This window comes from Manduca sexta, chromosome 23 (assembly GCF_014839805.1).
Source record: "Manduca sexta isolate Smith_Timp_Sample1 chromosome 23, JHU_Msex_v1.0, whole genome shotgun sequence".
Lineage (NCBI taxonomy): Eukaryota > Metazoa > Arthropoda > Insecta > Lepidoptera > Sphingidae > Manduca > Manduca sexta.
Window position 1 is genome coordinate 11,174,660 of NC_051137.1, and position 23,407 is coordinate 11,198,066.

A 23,407-nucleotide genomic window follows, 5' to 3' on the forward strand; every position below is an offset into this window, starting at 1 on the left:
AATCCGATTAGAATTTGTGCGGTAAGTTTACCTTATAGGCATCTTAATTGTGTATTACGGGGTCGCCGGCCTAATAAACCTTCGCAGAATAGTGTCAAAAACACTTCTATCTCCAATACCCAACACTCACCCGTACATCGCTGCGATCAAAAGCCTATTATGACCTTTAATGTTGAAAAAAGTTACGTATGAATTCTCTTATAAACACCTCGTGTAATTGCCGGGACCGCCCCTGCGTATTATTTTTTCGTTAGCATAGAGGGAAAACAGTGAACCTAAAAATAGAGTGTTGCACATGACAAAACCATGACTGCACCAAAAACCTACGGGTTTTTTTGCATGGTGATCTTATACGACCACATATGGTTACTACGACATTATGGTTAGTTTTATTTATTTGATTAGGCAAATAATGTTTTTATTTATGGTAAGATAAGAGACTATCGTTCCCAGTCAGTAGTCTCTTGTGCGACAAAGTATATTGCTTCCTATGGAATTTTGGTTTTACGAAATTCGTAACGTAACTCATTGAACTGCATCGATGCAAATTTGTTTTAGTGATATTAAACAAATATCAACGCATGTTGCACTGTTAATTAGTTTATTGTTTTTTTATATTTCAGGAATGGCGGACGTTCATTACAATGAGCAAGCGTTGTTAGACCAGTTAATGATATGTGCAGAATACGTCGACAAAGCGGAACGGTATGAACTCCTGGGTCCGCTCTATAGGCTCATAATACCAATATACGAAACTAGGAAAGACTACCAAGCACTGCTCGCGTGCTACCAACATCTAACTAAGGCCTACGCTAAAGTAATTGAAGTCACGAATTCGGGGAAACGCATGCTAGGCAGATTTTATAGAGTGGCTTTCTTCGGAAAAGCTCATTTCGGCGAAGACGAAGAAGGAGTGGAATTTATTTATAAAGAACCCAAATTGACGTCACTGAGCGAAATTTCCGAGAAGCTGCAGACGTTTTACGAACAAAAATTCGGCGCTGGTTTCGTCAAGATGATTATGGATTCGGCACCGGTGAGTTAATATTATAATTAATTAAATAATATATTCATTAGACAATTTTCACGATAGGTTATGGTATTGGTACTTCACTGTTATTTCAGTCACAATTGAATTTTCTAAGAATTAAAATAAACTACATAATTTTTTATCTTTATTCTTGATTGTTTATGGGTTTTTCTTTTAATTAGTTTTGTTAGCTCTTTTTAAGTTTATTTTGAGGGTATTAGCTATAACAAGGTCGCCTGATAATGTGTTTCTTGCTATTTTTACCTTAACAAAATTATTCTGTTCAGTTAACGTTGTAAAAAAAGTCATTTATTTTACAACTATGACGTCATCTGCTTCGTAAGGACTTCTAATTCCAAATGAAACGTACCTAAATAAGGAAAAAAGTAGCGTATTTTGTTTTTATTACACTATTAACTCTTGAGTGCGATCAACATAATATTTACGGTATTTACATGTCTAGCGATGTAAGTACTCAGTTGACAAAATGCAATTTATTTTTGGTAACCTTTTAAAACTATCAAAACATCGTCTATAGGTAATTGAATAATAATATATAAAATCCTAATACGTAGGCAAACAAGTCCTATTAAATAGAATGCCAATAAAATAAATACGTGATGATGCCGAACCTGCAACCTATTTATGTTTACATTGTATTTTATTTTTCTAGCAGTAGATTTTCCTTGCTTGTGTATTTTACTATGTATATCCATAATGTCCGTGCATTTGTCGGTTATTACGTATTGTAAGATAAATCAAAATAGGCAATGTCAACATAAAGTGCCTCGATGGCGTAGTGGCATTGCGTTACCAGGTCCTGACTGGGTGAGGTCTCGGGTTCGATTCCCAGCTCGGGTAAAGTGATATTGGGTTTTTCTTCTCCGTAGATACTCCGGACAGAGGCTTGGAATCTAAAATTTTACCCAGTAAATAGCATTAGGTTTTCCCACACACCCCCTACTGCATTGGATCTACCGTAAATGGTGAAATGTGACTGTAATGAACCCTCTGCAAGCCATTAAAAAGAGTAAAAGACGCTATATTTAATAATGGTACCGCATCCCAGGTGAACCGGTCCGAGCTGGACAGCAAGCTGGCGTATATCCAAGTGACATGGGTCCGCGCGGCGCCTGAGGGCGCAGGCGCATCTCCGCCGGCCAGCTCGGGCGCGGACGGCGCCTTCCACCGCGTGCACAACGTGCGCCGCTTCGTGTTCGAGACGCCCTTCACTCGCGACGGCGCCGCGCGCGGGCCCGTGCACCACCAGCGGCTGCGGCTCACACATCTCACCGGTATTGTACAATCGAAATAAAAAAATACTTACTCCACATTCATACGCTTAGTTCTGATCGTGTACAAAATAAAAGTCGTAGCGAGGAGGCGACCATTTTTAGGCCTGGCGCAAATTATAAAATTGAACCTTTACATTTTTCTACTTTTGTAACATGTACTATTGGACAGCGAAAGCGTCCGTTACTAATGTTTTTATTTTGTGTTTGGAGTTACTTTTTTTCTCGCCCGGTTCCTTAAAGCGGCTAATTGTGTGTTCACCCCTAAGGGAAAGAACCCTTGCTACACCACTGCTACACAAAGCCCAGATAATATCCTAAAAATATATATAGCATCAAAATACCTGAATAACGTACAATTGCTATATCCATACTGAATGTCAAGATTTTTTTTTCACGCGTATTACCTTATCGCTTTAACACGAAACATTCCTTGAACGAGAACATTGAAAAACTCATTTGATCTTACAACGACTTACCTACATACCGTATGATTCGCAGCTGAAAATTGGTTCCCTTATGTGAAACGTCGCGTGCCAGTCATCGACACGCAAGTCGAGGAGAAAAGTCCGATAGAAGTGGCCGTGTCGGAAATGGAGAGCCAAGTCGCCGAACTGGCTGAGATCGTCAATGCTAAGGCCCCAGATTTGAAGAAGTTACAGCTTCGGTATGTAAACAACGTTTAAATCCATTACGATTATATTACTTTGTACTCTCCAGGCTTAAAAGTAGCATCTATGTTGATTCAGGTTATGGTCTATCTGTAGGTAAAATTTCATCAAAATCCGTACAGTCTTTGCTGCGTTTAAATAACAAATATTCAAATTACGCATTTATAATATTAGAAATATAATTATTTTTTTTTATAATTCCAGGTTGCAAGGAAGCGTGTGCGTGCAGGTAAATGCCGGTCCACTCGCATACGCCAATGCGTTTTTGGATCCAACGTTGGCACCAATGTATCCAGACGATATGGTGGATAAATTGAAGGCAATATTTAAGTAAGTTTATATAGATCTATATACCACGAAAATTACTAGTTAAGTTATATTCTACAGACACATAAACAGTATCCATCATAGTGACTGTGTCAGGTTGTTTTAAAGTTTTATGAGCTGGTAACATTGTTTTAAAGCCTTAATATTTATGGTTGATATAAATTGAAGTTACCATTTACTAGTATATAATATATGCAGATATTGGTCTGAAAAATCCATCAAAATTATATTTGAATGAAACCAACACGCCTAGGAAATTATGATTTTGTGTGTTTCTATTTTTTGATAATATAACGAGGAACTGTCCTACTCGTCGAGGTTACAGATTGTAACACAATCATTGCCCTTTTGATACCATGATATTAGAATAGTTACCTATAGTTAAAATTTTTAGTAATTAGTGTTATCATAATATTATTAACACGTTTACAGCTTCAACCGTCTACTATTAACCGACTTTAAAGGATATAGGTTATTATATCTTGAATTGCTTGTACCATTAACAAAACGATTTAGATTAAACAGTCGTTTTAAAATCATTTTCTTATTGTTTTGTCCATTGGGGATTTGGTCAGAAACTCGGTAAGGCCAAGAGACCTGAAAAAGTGACTACAGAAATAAGAATTTATGCAGTTTCGTGTCAAGACATACATTTTTTTTTTCAGGGAATTTTTGACAGTCTGTCATTCCGCTCTGCAGTTGAATGCTAAACTCATCAGTTCCGACCAGACATCTTACCATGAGGCGTTGGAGAGTAACTACTACAAGCTAAGCGACTCTCTGTCGAAAGTCCTGGGTCAGCCTTTACACGACATACTCATGAACGGTAATCTGAGTACGACCGTCACTGGAGTCGAACTTGAGTCAAGCAATGCTTAATGTATGTACCCGAACTATGGCACGTAAAAAACGGCTCTATGTAATGACTTGTAGGTAATTCCAAATGTTAAAATAAAACGAGCAATCTAGATTTTGATATTCTAGAGCACAATTCCGGCTTAAAAACCATGGAAACAAAAAATACAATTACTTCATACACTCCTGCCACTTGCTATTCTCTAGCATGTATTTACAAAATTATTCATTTGTTCACAATTAACTTTCCGAATCTATTGTCAATAATTGGTATGCTACGTCGAATAGCGGTGGAGTGTCTCTAGATGCCCTTGCCCAGAAAAACTATAATCCAACTGTTACTCACGCTATGCAGTATGACTCGATTGTCAGCTCCACTATACAATTATTCGTCTTCAATTATATTCCTATTTAAGTATTAAACGAAATATACAATTACTATTATATTCACACTATAAAAAGTCGCGTTTCGACTATATCTTAGTAAAGTATTAAAATTTGACATGACAAACTCTAAAGGATAGATCGTAAGCATAGTTTACGTTCGTAGAAGTTTGTCGTTATTTGAGCTGCAGCGCAAAAATCATCGAACTATTGTTATATACTAGTTATTGTAGATGATTACGTGTTTTGCATCGCTGTATTTCGATAATCACACTAAGTTCAGGTTGTTTCATTTGCGGTCAGGTTAAGTTAAGGTTATTATCACACTGGCAATTTACAGCGAGGCGCGTTCGTCAATTGTAATAATACCGTCAACTATACTTGATCTGGTATGAAACAACAGGAGTTTAATGATAAATATAATATGATTTGATTTGATAGCTACAAAACAACTTAAATACTAACAAAAACCAGACTGATTTAAAAGATAGCTAGAAGATTCTAAGTAGGCCATTGTCTTAAAGATATTAAAGCCTAATTTGTTACTTGACACGACAAGGCATTTCCTATGTTGACTTTGGAGTATGACCAAACGCAATAGAAATAAATATGCTGCAAAAGTAACATTAAAATTTAACTAAATTAAGCCAGTCATGGAATATTACAATTATGCCAAGAAAATGAGCAGGTTGTGGCAGTGTGGCCGTCTCGCTTGAATATCGATCTCCACAACCAGTAGTAACATTTTGAAATTAACAGCTATGTAATTACAGTCAGTCCCAAGTAAATATATATACCATAAACACCTAATGGATGAATAACAAAGTTATTAAGATGGAATCTAACATTGACTTCGGAATGATTGACAGATTCCTCTGCCTCAAGGTTTTAAAAGTGTGTAACTTATTTATTTAATAATACAAAGTCAACAAAGTTCCAACCTATGTGAAAGACTGAGGACTCAAACTTAAAATACAGTAAAACATTCAAATATTCATAATCATTTCATAAACCAATGATTTGTTCTTATATTGTAGGATCAGTTTTTGATGTGCTAAAGCTACGTTCGGAGCCATAATTCACTGACTTCGTAACTAGGCACTACTTGACGTGTGTGGCCTTCTTTACATTAAGAACCACCGTGTGCGTCCTAAAGATGTATGTTGTTTCCAATGTGCTGTTGAATCGTCAATTACAACATATTACAAACAGACCATTATTGAATGAGAAAGGATCTGAACAAATGCACCAGTGCCATGACTGCTTTTTATGCTTTATTTTTACTCGTAATTGTGATGAAACTTAGTCGACACTTGGAATTTTTCTACAGATGTAAAAAGATCTCCCTATTAAAAATAAGCACAAAGTTATGAACTAAGACAACAAAACAAACAAGTTTAAATGCAGAAATAAACAAGCCTGTAAACAACTAGACATTGTTAGTTGCCATACATATTCCAATGCATAGCTTATAAGGTCTTCGTCCATTCATACCTTAAGTAGTTGACGTATAGTTCCTTATTTATGTATATATTATATCTTTGACATATTATACGATTTCGCCACTTACTAAAATACTAAATTTGCAAAAATCAATTCAAGAATGCCCGTTGCGCATATAATTGGCATGCGAGAATAAATATTTCAAATGAAAACTAAATGAGTAGACACTAAGTATGTCTATTCATAATTTATACTCCCCAGAATTACCATACCTTTAGGTTTAGAATTCAATAAAACAGCCATTGATAATTATAATATTTTATCATATAATTTCAAGCAAATTATATCTCTGACGGAACCACGAAGTCATTAAATTATTCTAAAAATGTATCCGAATAATAATAATTATACTTTCGCAATTCTTACAAAATTCCAATCTAATTTATTTGTATTTTCAATGCAATACGCATTAGTTGACTATCTAGTAATACTATTTTTATTTCTATATCGGGACCTGAATCCGTACTTGACTATTAATTTATTTCACATTTATTTACTAATAAATGTAAAAATCATACATTGTATAAAACGTATTTTGTGTATGCTATATTTATTATTCATGTGTAGTTATTCAGTTGAATTATTTTTTTTATTTAATTTATACTGAGAAAATTTTATTGTGCAGTGTTACACATATTTAATTTATTTTGTTAATAATCTTAAGACTCGCTACAGCTATAAAAATACATGCACAAACAAGTTTTCTAATGGCTTTTAATTTACTATTTAATCCCATTAATTGCTTATTTACTGCAACGCAACCCGTTTATCGTTAATAAGTGTGCTTTTTCAATGTATTCGTGGATCTTTAATTAATTTACTCAATCGGTATTTACATCGAATCATTATTTATTAAAATGTAAGTAAGAAAATTTTATTTGAATGTATGTTGGTACTTTTGTATTAACAAGCCGCGGGTAATTTTTTTACTTCTTAAAGTAAAGATTTCCTGTATGGTGAGCATTAAACACTGTTAATAAGTTTATTTTTCATGAAAATATTATTTATGCAAAATGATAATAACTTTTCAAAAAGTATGAAACTCTAAAATAATGTGAGTCAATGTTAGAGAAAAAGTTGTTACTAAACATGAAAACACAGTATTGTGTAAAAGATTTAATTATAAAATTATAAATGGACAACTTTTACTGCTGACTGTACCTTCCTATACGTTTTGAATATTTCTGATATGTATATTGTTTATTAATGGATAAATATTAAAAATAATAATGGTTATTTTACTCACGTTATTAAACAATATATTGTGTTAGAAATATAATATAAGGATGTTTAAAACTCCATTTGTCATTCTTTATAAATATTTCATTCCACTGCTTATGCTAATAATCTTATGGTTAAAGGAAGTTAAATTTTAACATTTATTTTATGCTATTTTTATTATTTACTCAAAACTATAATCAAGGTTTAAATTAATGTAAAGTTGTAAATTTTGTAAACAGTTCATTCAAATTGGATAAATATTGTTTTAGTTAATTTAATTTATTCTGCAAGATGTACTTACAAAGTACTATTTAATTTTGTTTTATTTGATTATAATTTAATTTAGTCCTAGTACACTTCTCCAAAGTACTTTTAAATTTGTAATTGTAATTATTTCTTGATAAAAACACAATACAATTATTCGTTTATTACCGGCTGTGTCGTACCCATTTATGTTATTTTAATAGGTACTATAAATTAGTCAAAATTATGTAACAAAATTGTCGTACATATTATCTTTAATGATTGTTATAAAATTTTGCACGATATTTGAAATAAGCAAAACTTTTAATATGTATCTTTTACTGAATTGTAACCTCAACTTCACTGTTTTATTACATTTTATAAAAATAGTTTGTTTTATTTATTTAATGCCAGGGTACAGATTAGGTCATATTTAACTTGGTTCGTTGAATTAATAAATAACTAAGATACTCAGTACCGACTAAGTATAACCGCTCGGCCATGACGTACAAAGAAACGGTTTCTTTTATTGCTTTGAATGGCGAGATGAGCTTTCCGTTCGCCTAATGGTAAGCGATACGACCGCCTGTAAACAGTAGAAATACTATCCAACACCTTGAATTACAAAGTAATGTTTGATATTCCACTGCGCACGCCATCCTGAGACATAAGATGTTAAATCTTACTTATGTCCAGTAGTTACACCGGCTACAATGTCCCTCAAAACGAATCTTCAATCGTGATCCATATCCTACTAATATAAATGCGAATGTTATGAGGAAGGATGTATGTTTGTTCCTCTTTCACGAAAAACTACTGAACAGATTTTGATGAAACTTTACAGTAATATTGTTTTTTTTTTAATCTTTATTTATTTCGGGGTTTTTATCCAGCTAGATAATATTGGTTATACATCAGAATAACCCATAGGTTAAACTTATAATAATTTTATGTAATTTGGTCATAATATAAGGTCAGTCGGGGGAAGTGCGCCATAAAATTTTCATAGCTGGATTCAATGCAAAATAATTTCTTTTTGTGCTGACTTAAGAATGTAATTTTATTACTTTAAGGATATTTGGTATTTTGTGATAACAACCTATAGCCGTTCAAGGAAATCGGATCATAAATTAATAATATATTGCTCAAAGTAAAAAAAATGGAAGTAGGCGCACTTACCTCCGGAAATGGGGTAAGTGCGCCTGTGTACAAAAAAACGCCAATATGAAACATTATGAAGAAAACACTCATTTTAGTCCATAGAGAAATAGGTTTTACTCGCATTGCTCTTGGATAATTTTTAATCACTCAATATTATAACAAATTATGGCTGTCAAATCAAATTCGGGGTAAGTGCGCCATATATTTGTAAATCAGGGCTTCAAAACATTTTACAATTTCTTTTGCTATATTTAGGTATTAATATTAGAGTTTTGTGTGCGGATATGTTGTAATAAAAAAATGGTAGCCCTAATACGAAATCCATTTTATTTCTAAAAACTAAAAAATACATACAAAAATGAAGGAATTAACGATTTTGAATGCGTTATAACTCAATTACTTAGAATTTGACTTTATGATATTTGATATGTTTTAGCTGCATTATACCCAGATAACGTGCCTGATCGAACATTTGCAACCTCTTCACGTAAAGTTAGTCTAGACCAAGGTATATCAGTTTTTCTTTTGTAAAAACGAACCATCTAAAACAACAAATATACGACGAATTAACTAATACGCCCTTTTATTTAAGTCGGCTCAAAACAAAATACCTTGAGTACAAAAAATTATGCTGTTAAGTATAACATTTTAATAATAATTCATATTAGTAAAACATATTCTCAAAAAAGGTTGGTTATATATGGATCAGGGGCAAGTGCGCCATACGACTACTGACTGTGGCGCACTTGCCCTACTCGACAATTTTGAGGTACATTTTTTCTCATTGCTAAAAAATCCTTTATTTTAGTGTATATAAATAAAATTCAGGCAGGAAGTTAAAATAAAAGATTTAAACTATGTATTCACCTTACTGGTTTACAGAAATTTGTTATATATCTTGAAATATTTCATGTTATCTTTCACGAGGTCATCTCTGTTTACAGGTCTAAATGACACTTAAAAATAAAATGGCGAATAAATCGTATTAAAATGAACAGAGCCATTTGTGTTTTTTAGTGGAACTGTATTTCAGTTAGTAGCATAGATATAAGATTGCAGTAATTGTATAACATCAATAGTTTTAGATTTTTTTAGGGCAGGTGCACTTGCCCCGTCGGCGCACTTGCCCCACCTGACCTTATATACAGTGCGTTCGGGTAAGATCGGATGCGGGGTAAGATCGTATAACGAAAAATTACCACGAATCTATGGTTATTTTTTAGTTTAAGCTATGTAGGCGGCTACGCTGTCTCTTTGCCCCACCCTATATACCACAGTTGATGCTACGGCCAAGAACAGGTGCGCTATGTGCATTGAAACAAAAAAGGTGGATTTCGCTCTTTTTAACATTTTTGAGGCTTCTGTTTGATTTTGTCGACCTTATCATACTAGCATTAGAAGCGTTATTACAACGGTGTCCGAACTTACCCCGCGAAGGTCCGATCTTTTCTAAGGGCTTTTAAATTTCTATACTGATATTATCATCTATTATTAAGCTTACACAGAGAGAATTGGAAGATGATTAAATTATCACATAAAAGTAGCATTCATAATAACCAGTTTCATGTATAAAATGTTCGTATCGATTAAATATTTTATGAGAAAAAAAATATTTTCGAGACTCCTCGCAACACACCGAAAAACCGCCCGAAATTAGCCGAACGCACTCTACATATCAAGCAAGTCGTAAAAATCTGGTATCTTGGCGTACGCTGCCTAAACCGTTGGAGTTAGACAAAGATGTACCATAGGATTGTTTGTCTCAAATAGTTCTAAATAAAAGTCCGCAACAGCATACCTTTTAAGTGGAAGCCACTATGACCAAAATATTAAGCCATAAATATAATTAACTGATACTTTTTTTACAATGCACATTTTGAAATATTTATCAAGCTCTTATCAAAATAAATACTTTTATCGCTTTAAGTATTTAATGAAGATAAATTTGTCTTTTTTTGTAACCTAAACATATTTTACAACAAAGTCCCTTTTCTGTCTGTGTGTAGGTATGTTATTAGTTTTCTCAAAATCTACTGAACGGATTTTTATAAAGTTTCATATGGAAATAGTTGACCCTGGGGAGGCTACTTTCTATTCCGAGATACTTATAGCGGGACTTTTATCCTGGAAAACTCCTTCACGCGGGCAAAGCCGCGAGCAAAAGCTAGGTAGTATATTATAAATCTCTGATATTGTGATCCATTATATTACTGACACAGACCACAGATTCAAAGCTTACCATAATACCAACTGACATTTCTCTGTAGACACTGCACCCTAGAAACTAACGCCCGTATTCATAAAATTTATTTATCTAAGGACGGAGTATTGCTGTGAAAACAAGTTTGTTTCTCAGCTTTGTTTATCTGACAGCTTGCTATTTGTTCAACTTAGTTTATTTGACAGCCAACTAGTTCAAGTTGTATCTCAATATTAGCCAATCACAACGGCCCTATGTCTACGCACTGAGAAGGCTGCCATGCCGTTAGCACTGAGAAACAGACTTGTTATCACAGCAATGCTCTGTTCTTAGATAAATAACGTTTACGAATAAGGGGATTGTGACTTATTTCAAAATTTATGAACTTTTAGGTTTAACCATAAACCGAACTTTCAAAGCATTTTTAGATATTTTTACATCATCACAATCATAGTGAATGTTCACTAATCCACACTAATCATTGGTGAACATGGTGAGCGAAAGAGATTTCCTTGCTGTCTTTTTTTCATTACCCACAAAGAGTTTCTTTTTGTATTAGGTAGGTTTTCAGGGTGCGATTTATAGATCTTATTGCACAACATGTTTTTCCTAACACAAGAAAAGGATTTTAGACTTTATTTCGAAGTCATAGATATGCAACTGCAATCTTTTGCTCCTCTTCTCAATGGAATAAATGTCAATGTCATTTCTAATCTGTGTGTAGAATTTGGATGAACTTTATTGGCTAGTACCTACATAATAAATATACAAAAAGTGGATCTGTGAAGTGTGAGTGCATGAATACCAATTTTTCTTTTTAACCATAATACCTTCCACTGCATAAACATTACATAGATTTTTCAAGGACATGGAAGACGAGTTGGAAGACAGAGTTTTGCACCAGACATATATTTCGTTTATGAAAATATTGTCACGTTTTACGAGCAGCCTACCGCTGGATACACCAGTGAGCTATTTATGGAAAATGGTCCGACTCTATTTACTACGATCTGAAGTGGTGGTGTTCACACTCGGCATTATTATATTCTTCATGTATCTTCAAACGATTGAATTATGGAGTCGCACAATGCTAAGCAGGCTATCTCAAGCTATGAGCCCAATTAGCGCTGTTCAACGGATGAAGCTGATGGAAGGGTCGGACACGGATAAACAGAGTTGGGAATTAAAGGGCACCCTCAGCGCGGCTTATGCAATCAAGGGTAGAAGAATGCACATGGAGGACAGATTTATAATTAACGAGAACATTAACAACACTGGCATATCATTATTTGCAATATTTGACGGACATGGCGGCGAATTTGCAGCAAATTACGCTAAAGACCATCTCATACAAAATTTATATAATAAAATAGTAGAACTGAATGCATTTAAGGATGGTAAGATTGTTAGTACCCCTCAAAAAGACAGTCCTGATGAGCCTAGACCTAAAGAAGAGAGTCCAATTAATGTTGAAAGGAAGACTAGTTTTAAGAAATCTGTGAGCACTGCTGATGATTCCTCTAAAAAAGAGATAACTGATCCAGAGTTATTGGCTCAGCTGTCTAAATCACGACCAATTATAACAAGAGAAGTGAGACCAACTCTGAAGCCAGTTAAAAATGTTGCTATTCCATTGTCAAGCTATATGGAGAAAGGCAAAATCAATTTTGGGAAACTGTTGACAGATGAAGTTTTAGCTGCAGATAGACTGCTAGTGGAAGCAGCCAAGAAGTCTATGAATGTTGCAGGCACTACTGCTCTTCTAGCTATTATGGAGAATAACCACTTGATTGTAGCCAATGTTGGTGATTCTAGAGGTGTTATGTGTGACTCCAGAGGCAATGCTATCCCCGTGTCGTTTGATCACAAACCTCAACAGGTAAGCATTGAATAATTGAATATTTATTCCACACATCTTCCAGTTAATCAAAAATATTTCATGTACAGCTAGCTACATTAAATCTATGATTTGATTGTATATTTATAGATAAACAGCTTTGAATAATTTCAGCCAAAGACTAATATTCTTCCTTTACCTAATTTTTTGTTATGTTGTATTCTTTTTGAATGATCACTTGCTTTAATAGTGAAAGAAAACATTATGAGGAAACTTGCATACTTAAAAAGTTTTCTACAAGGATTTTTGAGGGTGTGTGAAGTTTGCAAATCTGCACTAGGCTCATTATCTTAGTGCAGATTTGTAGATTTGCAGATTACCACATTTGGTGGACTAATCCTTGGCAGTAGTAGAGAAGGCCCGTGTCCAGTAGGGTGACAATATATAACACAGGACTGACATTAGTATTTAATTATTATATCTATTCTTAGAGAATTGGACTTTGCCATTTGGATAAGATTGGCCAAAGCTTACAATGATCATCATTATTTATAGTATACATGTAGCTACCCATCTGTATCATTACTGAAAGCAAAATTATTGTTTCGTATTACTGGTGTATATCAGCCAAATCTTTGATATATCCCATAAATAATGACTGAAATTAAGATCTTGAAATGGTCAAGAATGTGACTAAAATTTTATAGTTATTAGCGTGTTATTGTATAATATGCCTTTATAATATTTGATTGTAGGTCAGAGAGCAAAAGAGAATTGAAGCGGCAGGTGGCTACATTGCTTTCAATGGAGTTTGGAGGGTGGCAGGTATTCTAGCTACCTCACGAGCTATGGGTGACTACCCACTAAAAGACAAGAAGTTTGTTATTGCTGACCCTGACATACTAACTTTTAATCTTGATGATCATAAACCAATGTTCTTAGTATTAGCGTCAGATGGTCTATGGGATACTTTTTCTAATGAAGAAGCTGTTAAATTCATTAAAGAAAGATTAGATGAACCTGACTTTGGAGCCAAGAGCTTAACTCTTCAAGCATATTACAGAGGGTCAGTAGATAACATAACAGTTTTAATAATAAATTTCCTACATAGCAAAATTTCAAATGCAACTGTACAGTAAATTAAAATGAATTTATATAAATTAATATTCTTAAAGCCTTCCAGTTTTTGAAAGGTTTATACCAAATTTTCATTCATAAACTATGTACTTTCTTAAAATAACATTATCCCAATATTCTAAAATTTTCTAGAAGTTTTTACTGATTCATTGATATTTCTGATAATAGCATAACAAGATAAAATTATTAGAACTGAGGTCTTAAAAATAACATATTAATACAAAATCTTGTTGTTATTTTATACACTATTATACACTTTACAACTCTATTGACATGCGAAAGATATTAACTATTTGAATAATATAGTTATGAAATCATCACTCCATATGCATTGTCATGCATTTCTATCAATGTTCGGTAGTGCGTAACATATATTGTAGATACTAACTAATATTGTTCTCATTGCTATGTTATTATCATATATGTTGTAAGAATTTGTGTAGGTGTATGTGTATACTTGAAACTATTGGTGTTAATATCATGATAATGATGTGTAAATAGTAACGTCCAGTAGGAATCTATAACAAGAGTCATTTTATATTTTTAATTGTAACTCATGCAAGTGTTTGTCATGAAAACATTAAGGTATCTTTGAGTCTACAGTTTGAATTTATGGATGGTTGTGATGTGTACGCAGTTATTTGTCATAATAATTAGGGATTTATTAGATTGGGTAGCAGCATCTTAATTTTTACTATCAGATCAGTTGTTTTCTTTTAACTCTGTATACTTTTTATTACCATGTAGGTGGTACACACTCACATTAGATTATTTACAGTATTTTTGTTATAAATTTTTATACTGTATGTAATTTCATTTGTTGTAACATAAACATTTTCTTACTAAACATGATTTGTGAAGCAACAAATATTTTAAATGTATTTTTATGTAAATCATTGCCTATTACTTTTGTTTGAAATTTGAATATTGGTGTATTATGTATGTGTTTAAATTACTGCATTTGTTAAAGCTTTATCCTATTCACAAGTAGATTTGCCTGTGGTGCTAGTCATATTCCTGTAGTTAAATCATTTTAAACTTCATTATGTAGTAATTTTATGTAAAACATATTTTATGTACAAACATGTTCTGTTGTAATTCACCTGAGAAATATAATTATGTACTCAAAATATAAAACGAAAAATATTTTTGTATTTCAAATAATATTATATAATTATGTAGTACATCTTTTACAACTATTGGTGTAATGTATAATGTTCTATTTAGGTACAAAGGTTTTTAATCGGCCTATGGATTATTGCATCTCAACTGCATATTAAGGGGCCAAAACAAAATTGTTCTAATGACCTAGTTAATGCGATTGGTCTAACTTTCAGAAATATTTATAAACAAGGTGCCAAAATTTCATGTATGTATTTTAAATAATGACCATATTTTGTTAACTCAGTTATTTTATATTAGAGCATTTAGTTACTTGTAGTTACTAAATAAACAGGGAAGATGGAAACAATATATTATGAAAGAAGAGTTTTTGTATTCATATTAAGTTGAAATTTGTTATTTTAAGATTCATTTTTAATTACCTGTTTTAAGTTTTATACAGAAAATGAATTTATTTTTCCTAAATTTAAACCTAAAAACTGTAATTTCCTGAAGAGTAAGAAAGCTTTAAGACAGGTAAAAAAGAATGAATTACTATATATAATGTCTGATGGTGTATAATGTTGTGCTCATGTTTTGTTTTTACTATAGGAATATTTTTGGTAATGTTTCTATAGTTTCATATTATGGTCTCATCACTCTGACAAGCCACACTGTGCTATGGACACAACTTATTTGCTTAAAGTATAGAATTTTAATTATTTTTCATATCTTAGAAATAAAGGGAAATGAGTGTTTACACTTTGTTAGTAACCATGTAATGGAGTTCAAAACGCAATTTTGGTGCAAATGTAACTTGAAAATGCAGGGCTGGATTAAAAAGGCCGAAATATGTATTGGGTAGTTTCATCTGTAGTATAGTATAAAGACATTTAGTTCCTGGGCTACCATTATTTTGGTGCCATAGTCATAAGTACAATGTTAATTTCATGTAATGTCCAATTTTTGTTGATTTCATTATTGATATTTGCAATATATTTTTTTATGTGTTCTAGTTTCTAAAAATGTACCTGTTAGTTATTGCTTAGGCAATTTCACATTAACCAGTAAAGTTAGCGATACTCGCCAAAACTCTGGAAAACAGACGTACGCGAATATACGAAAGTAAATGCATAAAATGAAGGTAGTAGCTAGGTATTGGATGATAATGTTTATGTACTCAGGCCGGTTTCAAGTCATGCTGGGGCCCTTGGATTTGTACGACTTGGGGAATACTTTCAATGGCAACTGACACCAGGACATAAATGTAGGTGTTGCGAAATAATTCATCGACTAAAAAATTTTAAACATTTTTTTGTTCTTAGAGAGCTGCTCTGTTGGTATTTTTGTGGATAGCTATTATTTAATCCGGCCCTGTTTATTATGTAGAAGTCCATTTGGTAAAACCTGTGGACGCCAGTCGGCATGCCATAATATATTTTTGTCCTAAAATCTATAAAATTATGGCGACATTAGTGTTACCATACATAGGTACTTAACCAAAGGTTTGTGTAGAATGTTGTCCAATCGCTTACTACTGAACTACCTACCAAAGTATAACAATATCCAAAATAAATAAAGGGTCATACGTAAATGGTTATGTTTTATTTTTATGAACGTTTAAGCCCCCAAAACCTGTTTAAGACTGGAATGGTTGCCGCTCAATATATAAGGCCTATGTTCAGCTCTAGATGGCAATAAAGTAATTAGAAACTTCCTAAACCAGGCGCGACTTAGGCTATATGTCCGTTCCTTAGGCATAAAGTAAGCTATACTAAGGAATTCAATGTAGCGTGGTACTATGGAAAGAATTTTGGTAGAAATAAAATCAAGATTTATGTTATCAATTTTATTTAAAAATAGTTGCTTCTTTGGCAGCTCTAACGAACTTGCAATTTGAAAACATTTTTATGCATTATCTAGTCTGTACATTTTGTTTTCGTCGTGAGAAATTAACTTAAAATAACATCTTAAAATGTAATAATATGCGTTCATAATATAGTGAATTCATCGAAAATAAGTTCTGTGGGGGCCTTGTTCCATCTACGTGGGAACCCATCTTTTTGCAATTACGGATGTTCTAATCGAAGCTTTGATAGCCGTATAAGTAAGTAGGGGTTTTTCTTACTCTTACTTATACGGTTATCGAAGTTTCCCGTAATTGCAAAAAGATGGATATGTCCTTGTAGGTGGAAAAAGGCCCCTTGACTATAATACGTAAACCATTGTATTAGTCGTGGATCGCGCGCCACACATTCCTTTACTACTCATCTGTGACAAACATTCGAACAGTTTCATTTCCACTTGCCTTTCAGATGAAATGAATGTCAGTAATTCTAAAAAGGCAACAGAGTCATTAAACGTTTAAATTAAATGGAATTTTTGTTGAGACCCTTTTGTAATGGCGTTTAGACCATTCTAGTGCACATGGCCAAAATTATGTTTAAAAGAATTCGAATCATTGACTTCAATCTTCATGGTCAACAGAGCAATATATCTAATTACATCTAATGGCATAATAATTGGCTCCGTTATACAACTTATATACATTAAATAGCATGAATATAAAATGCGAAAAATATATTATACGGTAAGGATGAATAAAAAGAAAATTCTTTGTAAAAAAAATATCCAGTATGCCAGTATTTGACTAGAAAATAAAAACCTCTTAATGTACGTTATTAATAATATAAACGAAAATAAAGGATGAGTTAATCAATACTCCATCAAGGATGTAAAAAAGATGTATTTTGCGTATGAAACGAATATCCATCGTTTTAGTAGCAATAACTCCCCTATAATTCAAATTCCAAAGCCAATAGTTAATGGAGAAACTGCTAAATATCTTCTTCGTGATAATTTTTTCTTCCCCAAATATATTATAGTAACATCAAATAAATAATATATATCACATGTTTTTAATATAAAAAATGTTAGTCTTTGTTGCCTTTTAACTTCTCGATTGATCAAACAAAACAAACATCCTTCATAGGATTGCAATTTCAGGCCTTATGTAACATCAGATTCTATATATTATCATAATACAATGACTTGCAATATGGAATCACGTTTGATCAAGTGAATTTTCTTATCATGTCCATGAAAATTATCTTTGTACACAAAAACATAAGGACAAAACGAAGCCACAGGCAACGGCCCCTTTAAAATTCAGTTACTTGTAAAGGCACTGCAAAATATAAATTTACCGTTTTATTCTAATCCAGTCTATATAACAGCTCTGTTTATTTATATGAACTATCGCGATATACAAAACGAATTCACCACTCAATAATGATTTTGAAAATTCATTTGCAATGCGTTGACATTGCCAACCAATACATAAGTACGATTATAATAGCTTTATATTTTCATATATTAAATTCTATCTACAATAAACACGTTTGTGATGGATACAATATCATCATGGAAGTGCTACAGAATTTCAAACTCGTCGTCTGAGTCGTCGAATTGTCTATCTACATCTTCGAATTCTGAAACAATCACAACCATAAGAGTGTGTTAATAAACAGTTCAAAGGATGTTGGGCATTCACGCTGCATTGAACACATAGTAATTGTGTGAATAAATTCTTGCTATACAGTAATTTAGAAGCTGATTTAGGCGTGAACTCACTTAATTTTCTTATTGATTAAGTACTACTTAATAATACTAATGTTTAATACAACGTGTATTCCCCTCCGAGGTAATTCTTGAGAATTCGGTTTTCACACTGAATGCACGCCTATGATCATAGGGGATATTACCGCGGCCCTAGGCACACAGTCCAGTGTGTATACCTCTTGGTTGTCAATACACATTGCCTATCAAGGCTCGAGAAAATTTCCTGGCCTTCTCCCCACCGCCCATCCTAAGAGGGCTCCTTTCCTTACCCCGCGCTTCTCTTCCCCTAGATATCTCCTCCTAACTTTCCTCCAGGCCCTCACAGCCATTACGCTGGGGGGATTTAAGAATCCCATTCGCAGGCATCCCCCGGTGTAGACTGCAGGGTCCAATACACAAAAGAAAAACACAATATGTATGCAAGACAGGTTAAAAATTAAAAGGACTTTTGATTTGTTTTTTTTGGGGAAAGTGGGGAGGTCTTTCCGTGTTTGTCATACCGGGGGTATGCCATTATTACTGACTATCATGGAATCGATAGTAACAATTACGGTGCATATTTAATTTATTATAGACGGATGTCTCATCTCTCACGTTTCCTTTAAAATACATGGTTACGCGTTTTACATTACCTGTAAAAAGAGACGTGTTCTGTAAATCAATATCAGCCGTGCTGGGACCCCAGTGGGAAGGTCGTTTCTCGCATATTTCGAATAATGGTTGGGTTTCTTTCATCAAATCCTTTTCTATTGTATTGCATAATTCGTAGAAGTCACTTCTGGTTCGGCACAGGAAGCACTGAAAACATTTAATATAATGTCCATTTATCCATTCTCAAGGAGACTGAAGATTTATTTCATACTCATTGGTCCGGTACAGATGAGGCGAAATATTTTTAAAGTGATCTTAGAGTTTGTATTTAACCAATTTCTATGTTTATATTTTTTCATTAAAATTCTGATAATAATATGTATTTATTACATAAGGAAACAAGCAGGCATATAAAAAAAAAAAAAAACTCACCACAGCCACCGACGGATCCATTGCAAGCATTGGTATCCGAGATGCGAATCTACAGTGATACGTGCAATCCATTTCTTTCTGTTCGTCTGTTAGTTTATTCTAAAATAACAATCACACAAATTAATTCCAATATGAAATAGTTTTTTTTATTACCTAATTAATTCACAAAACACCTAGTTGGTATATGCAACATGTACCAACGATTCCAAATGAGAATTTTAAAATAAAATGAGTACCTCTACTAATCCAGATCTTTGAGTTGTGTGAGGATCCAAGTATATGACTTCGTCTTCAACACACCCTATCAGGTACAGAGCTTGATTCGGCTTACCACCTATCACTCCAATTGATTGCGCCGACTTAAAACATATCTGAAAAATATTTAAATCTTGAAACCTCCATATGTAAAAAAAATTACATTAGAATTTTGAAAATATGTGAAGTTTGTATACATCCAGGAAAAAAGGCTGGCATTATTATGGCGTCTGGCAAGAGATAATCATCATTTCATTTACCATCAGGTCCAGAGGAGTCACATTGCCAAGCGAGAATGAAAAGAATATCAAAGAAAAAACATATAAGTTCATGAGAAACGGTTACGACATTTAGTCAACAAAACATTGTCCTATTCTTCTTTAAATAATAGCTCCGCCGTTTTATAGGTTTTTTTTTCAGATAGTATCTACAGTTACTTCTATGACCATATTCTACCGGTAACAAAAAAATTGTACGAGTTATTGTTTAACAGTTTCTATTTCGAATATGAAAAAGTGGAATGCAGGTAGACTCTAAGTTATATAAAAATTTAAAGTCTATAACAAAGTGTTACCTTCAGTCCATTTACATACACAGGATTAATTTCACTTAAACCAAGTCTCAGTGGTACGATCAACAGTAGCGGCATCCAGTCAGTGACTGCAATGTCTGTTGCCGTGGAAGAGTCGCCTCTGTCATTGTGCATGCTGCATTGCTGTACTGAAACACACAAATTGAACAACATATAAAGTGAAAATCATTCATTACAATAAGATTTACTTTGGCATAAACATATCAAGTGGCGTGAATGAAAGTATGTTGGGTATGACATAGCAAGTTTTGATCAACATGTTACTTGTAAATAATACAAACCAAATTCAATTATTGCATTGGAATATGTAAAATAAGAATTCAAAATACGATTATTTAACGAGGATGAATATATATTAATATAATATTATAGTTATGTATAATATAATATTATATTAATATAATAATATTATATATTATAGTATGTTCAGTGTAATAACTTGGATTGCCCTAATAATTTGCGATAGGAATACAGAGGCTTTAAGACTGTACTTAAGTTACACTTTAGTGATTGCCCTTTAGCTATTGCAGTGAAGATTTGACAATCTTAAATTAAAACATAAATCACTTACTACTTAATACTTTTTTATGAAAATAATTTGAGTGTATTATTATTAGAAGCAAAGTAATGGATTTTCTATAAACCAAATATACAAAAAAAAGACTAAAATTTCTTCTGAGATATAAATATAATACAACAGATTATAATTATCTTTTTATTTAGGAAAAACATGATCCTAATTTTTGTACACAATATAATAGTTGACAACAAACAAATTTATTAAAAATGTATGTCATTATGCTTATCAATAAGGATCTCTAACAATATTCAAGGAAACGTTATCCACCAGTTCAAATATTAGACAGCTAATGAAAATGGTACTCATTTCATTATGATTTATTTGGGAGCATGGTATGGTTGACAATAACATTTGTAATGGCTGTATTATATTTGATAAGTAACATTTATTCAGAAGTTGTGAACCAGACACTTTATATAATTACTTACAAATATCTTCTTTGACTACAGTGTTGTCCAACGCAACATGTATCACTAGGGAACTCCATTTGTCATATACAACCAATTTTCTGCAAAATATAAGAAATTTATTATTGTTTAGAATAATTGATTTGATACCAATACTCCTAAGATTTATTGTTATATAATACATCCATATAAATTATATATAACAGCACATAATCAGTAATAATTCTATGGCAGTGAGTCTTATCTATTAGCTATATTGATTTGGACACAGAGGTCATCATCTACACATGTTAAACATCATAAGTTAAGAGCATGACAAATAATCAATAATAACTATGAAGACTAAATTCTTGCTTATGCTTAATATTCTTTGTTAAAATGAATTTGAATAGTGACTCAAAGGAATACCAGCTACTTAATATTTATATAAAAGATTATGTCATCAATTATTATGATACAATTTTGTTGAAAACAGAATTGGAGTATAATAAAACTTTCAAGCAATGTCTACAAATTTTAACATATTATTATTAAGTGGAACTTGACATAACTAAATTTAAATGTAGAATATTCTTAGGATAATATAATATTGTTTAATGGAGCATGACACACTTTTATTATTAGCTTATGGTAAACATTCATAAAAAATAAAAGTATATCTCGCCAATCAACTTTTTTGTGCAGGCAGTGGTGAACTTCTGAAATATACCTTTTTTTACAAGTGGCTTACTTTAGAACTTGTGCAACAGTATTGGGGCCAAACCACTGGCCCACCTCCTTTCCTTCCGATGCGCCCATCAATGCCACTTGATGGATGGAATATGGTGCTTGTTTTCTTTCCTCAAATCTTTGTACTATTTTTAAATATGTTGGATCTCTGAAAAGAGTTTTCTTTAAACTACAAGATTTAACATGAAACTGATTTAAGTACACAATAAGTAGAAAAATATGCAAATACTCTAGCTAAACTGGCTTTTGCTCTCGCTTTATAAGGAAATGTTTTTAAAAACATTTGGGTTACATGCTTTTCCATAAGCACAAAAAAAGAATAATGGAAACAGTTAACAAATCAAAAAGAAATACCCTAATTCTGATTTACATGGAATGTATATATACCTTGTTTCCGGTGTCCAAACCCAGTCTGCAGATAAATGTATCCTAACAAGTGCCACTCCCAGCACCATCTGCCCACATCGGAGCATGCACCCCCAACCCTTGTCTGAGGTGAGACCTTCATCTCCTATAGGAATGAATCCTTTCCTATATGTACACCAGATTATTGATGTAATATCGCGTCTGATACGGTCTAAATCTGAAAAACAAAATGTCTACATTCATACAAAAACAGTGTTTATTTCTTCATGTAAGGGATTTATATTAATACATGTGCTGACTATAAATAAAAAGATAAATCAGGACAAAGTTACATTTGGACTTTGTAATCATTTAAGTAAATATAAGAGACCAATATGCCTAAATATTTTTGAAGATAATGCATGCATTAAACCTTTTAGGTTTGGATGAATGTTTAGAAAGATCTAATTTGTTACAATAAAAAAGCTGTAAAATTTCAATTTTGGAATCAAATATGACAAGATTTCATGACATCTAAACATTTTCTTACCCTGGATAGCACTATATTTTTTCCCCAGGATCCATACACTTTCCTTTGTCTTTGGAATATCATCTGGTTCAACATTGTTACCGTCAGTGCTTGCTAGATAACAGATATCAAACATGGCATCCATGTTTTAACATAATTTTTATACAATTCCTAGGATGAAATTGTACTAAGAATATCTATCCAAAGTTTACAAAAAATAAACATGAAATTCACCATCAACGACAAACAAATAATGAATGGAATTGAATGAACGAATGAATTTATCAGAACTCCTTTCTACGACGAATAAGTAGCTAACTTCACAGTGGATGAGGCAAATAAACTTTTTAGATACTTTTGTCAT

The 23,407-nt window shown here is 32.7% G+C and overlaps 3 protein-coding genes across 4 annotated transcripts in view; 2 read left to right on the top strand and 1 right to left on the bottom strand.

Annotated features, from left to right (window-relative positions):
* LOC115449414 (dedicator of cytokinesis protein 9) overlaps window positions 1-7,915 on the top strand; it is a 43,809-nt gene extending 35,894 nt beyond the window's left edge. Inside the window, exons 29-33 of one of the 2 annotated variants that reach the window (XM_037442077.1) lie at window positions 624-1,036; window positions 2,100-2,325; window positions 2,824-2,989; window positions 3,198-3,323; window positions 3,986-7,915. In XM_037442077.1, the coding sequence (XP_037297974.1) occupies window positions 624-1,036; window positions 2,100-2,325; window positions 2,824-2,989; window positions 3,198-3,323; window positions 3,986-4,199 (1,145 nt within the window). In that variant the 3' untranslated portion in view covers window positions 4,200-7,915. The remainder of the gene's footprint in view (window positions 1-623; window positions 1,037-2,099; window positions 2,326-2,823; window positions 2,990-3,197; window positions 3,324-3,985) is intronic. The other variant, XM_037442078.1, reaches the window with a different exon arrangement.
* A 3,520-nt stretch (window positions 7,916-11,435) lies between these two features.
* Window positions 11,436-16,556, top strand: LOC115449410 (protein phosphatase 1L). The gene is made up of 2 exons (XM_030177220.2): window positions 11,436-12,766; window positions 13,480-16,556. Exons 1-2 carry the CDS (start codon window positions 11,756-11,758, stop codon window positions 13,861-13,863), a joined length of 1,395 nt encoding a protein of 464 aa, XP_030033080.1. The 5' UTR covers window positions 11,436-11,755; the 3' UTR covers window positions 13,864-16,556.
* A 240-nt stretch (window positions 16,557-16,796) lies between these two features.
* On the bottom strand, window positions 16,797-23,321 carry LOC115449412 (cysteine protease ATG4B). The gene is made up of 9 exons (XM_030177221.2): window positions 23,065-23,321; window positions 22,557-22,752; window positions 22,171-22,317; window positions 21,462-21,541; window positions 20,436-20,581; window positions 19,843-19,977; window positions 19,607-19,705; window positions 19,216-19,381; window positions 16,797-18,453 (listed from the first exon to the last, which is right to left on the bottom strand). The coding sequence occupies exons 1-9, from the start codon at window positions 23,186-23,188 to the stop codon at window positions 18,395-18,397; spliced, it is 1,152 nt and encodes a 383-aa protein (XP_030033081.1). The 5' UTR covers window positions 23,189-23,321; the 3' UTR covers window positions 16,797-18,394.
* Window positions 23,322-23,407: the final 86 nt, after the last annotated feature.

What these genes read in the sequence shown, in the direction of transcription:
- LOC115449410 (XM_030177220.2), top strand. Translation starts at nt 11,756, where the DNA reads ATGGAAGACGAGTTGGAAGACAGAGTTTTGCACCAGACATATATTTCG. An exon ending in TTGATCACAAACCTCAACAG is followed by an intron (nt 12,767 to 13,479) that starts GTAAGCATTGAA and finishes ATTTGATTGTAG; the next exon opens with GTCAGAGAGCAAAAGAGAAT.
- LOC115449412 (XM_030177221.2), bottom strand. Translation starts at nt 23,188, where the DNA reads ATGGATGCCATGTTTGATATCTGTTATCTAGCAAGCACTGACGGTAAC. An exon ending in AAAGATCTGGATTAGTAGAG is followed by an intron (nt 19,706 to 19,842) that starts GTACTCATTTTA and finishes TTGTTATTTTAG; the next exon opens with AATAAACTAACAGACGAACA. An exon ending in GAACACGTCTCTTTTTACAG is followed by an intron (nt 18,454 to 19,215) that starts GTAATGTAAAAC and finishes TGATTGTTTCAG; the next exon opens with AATTCGAAGATGTAGATAGA.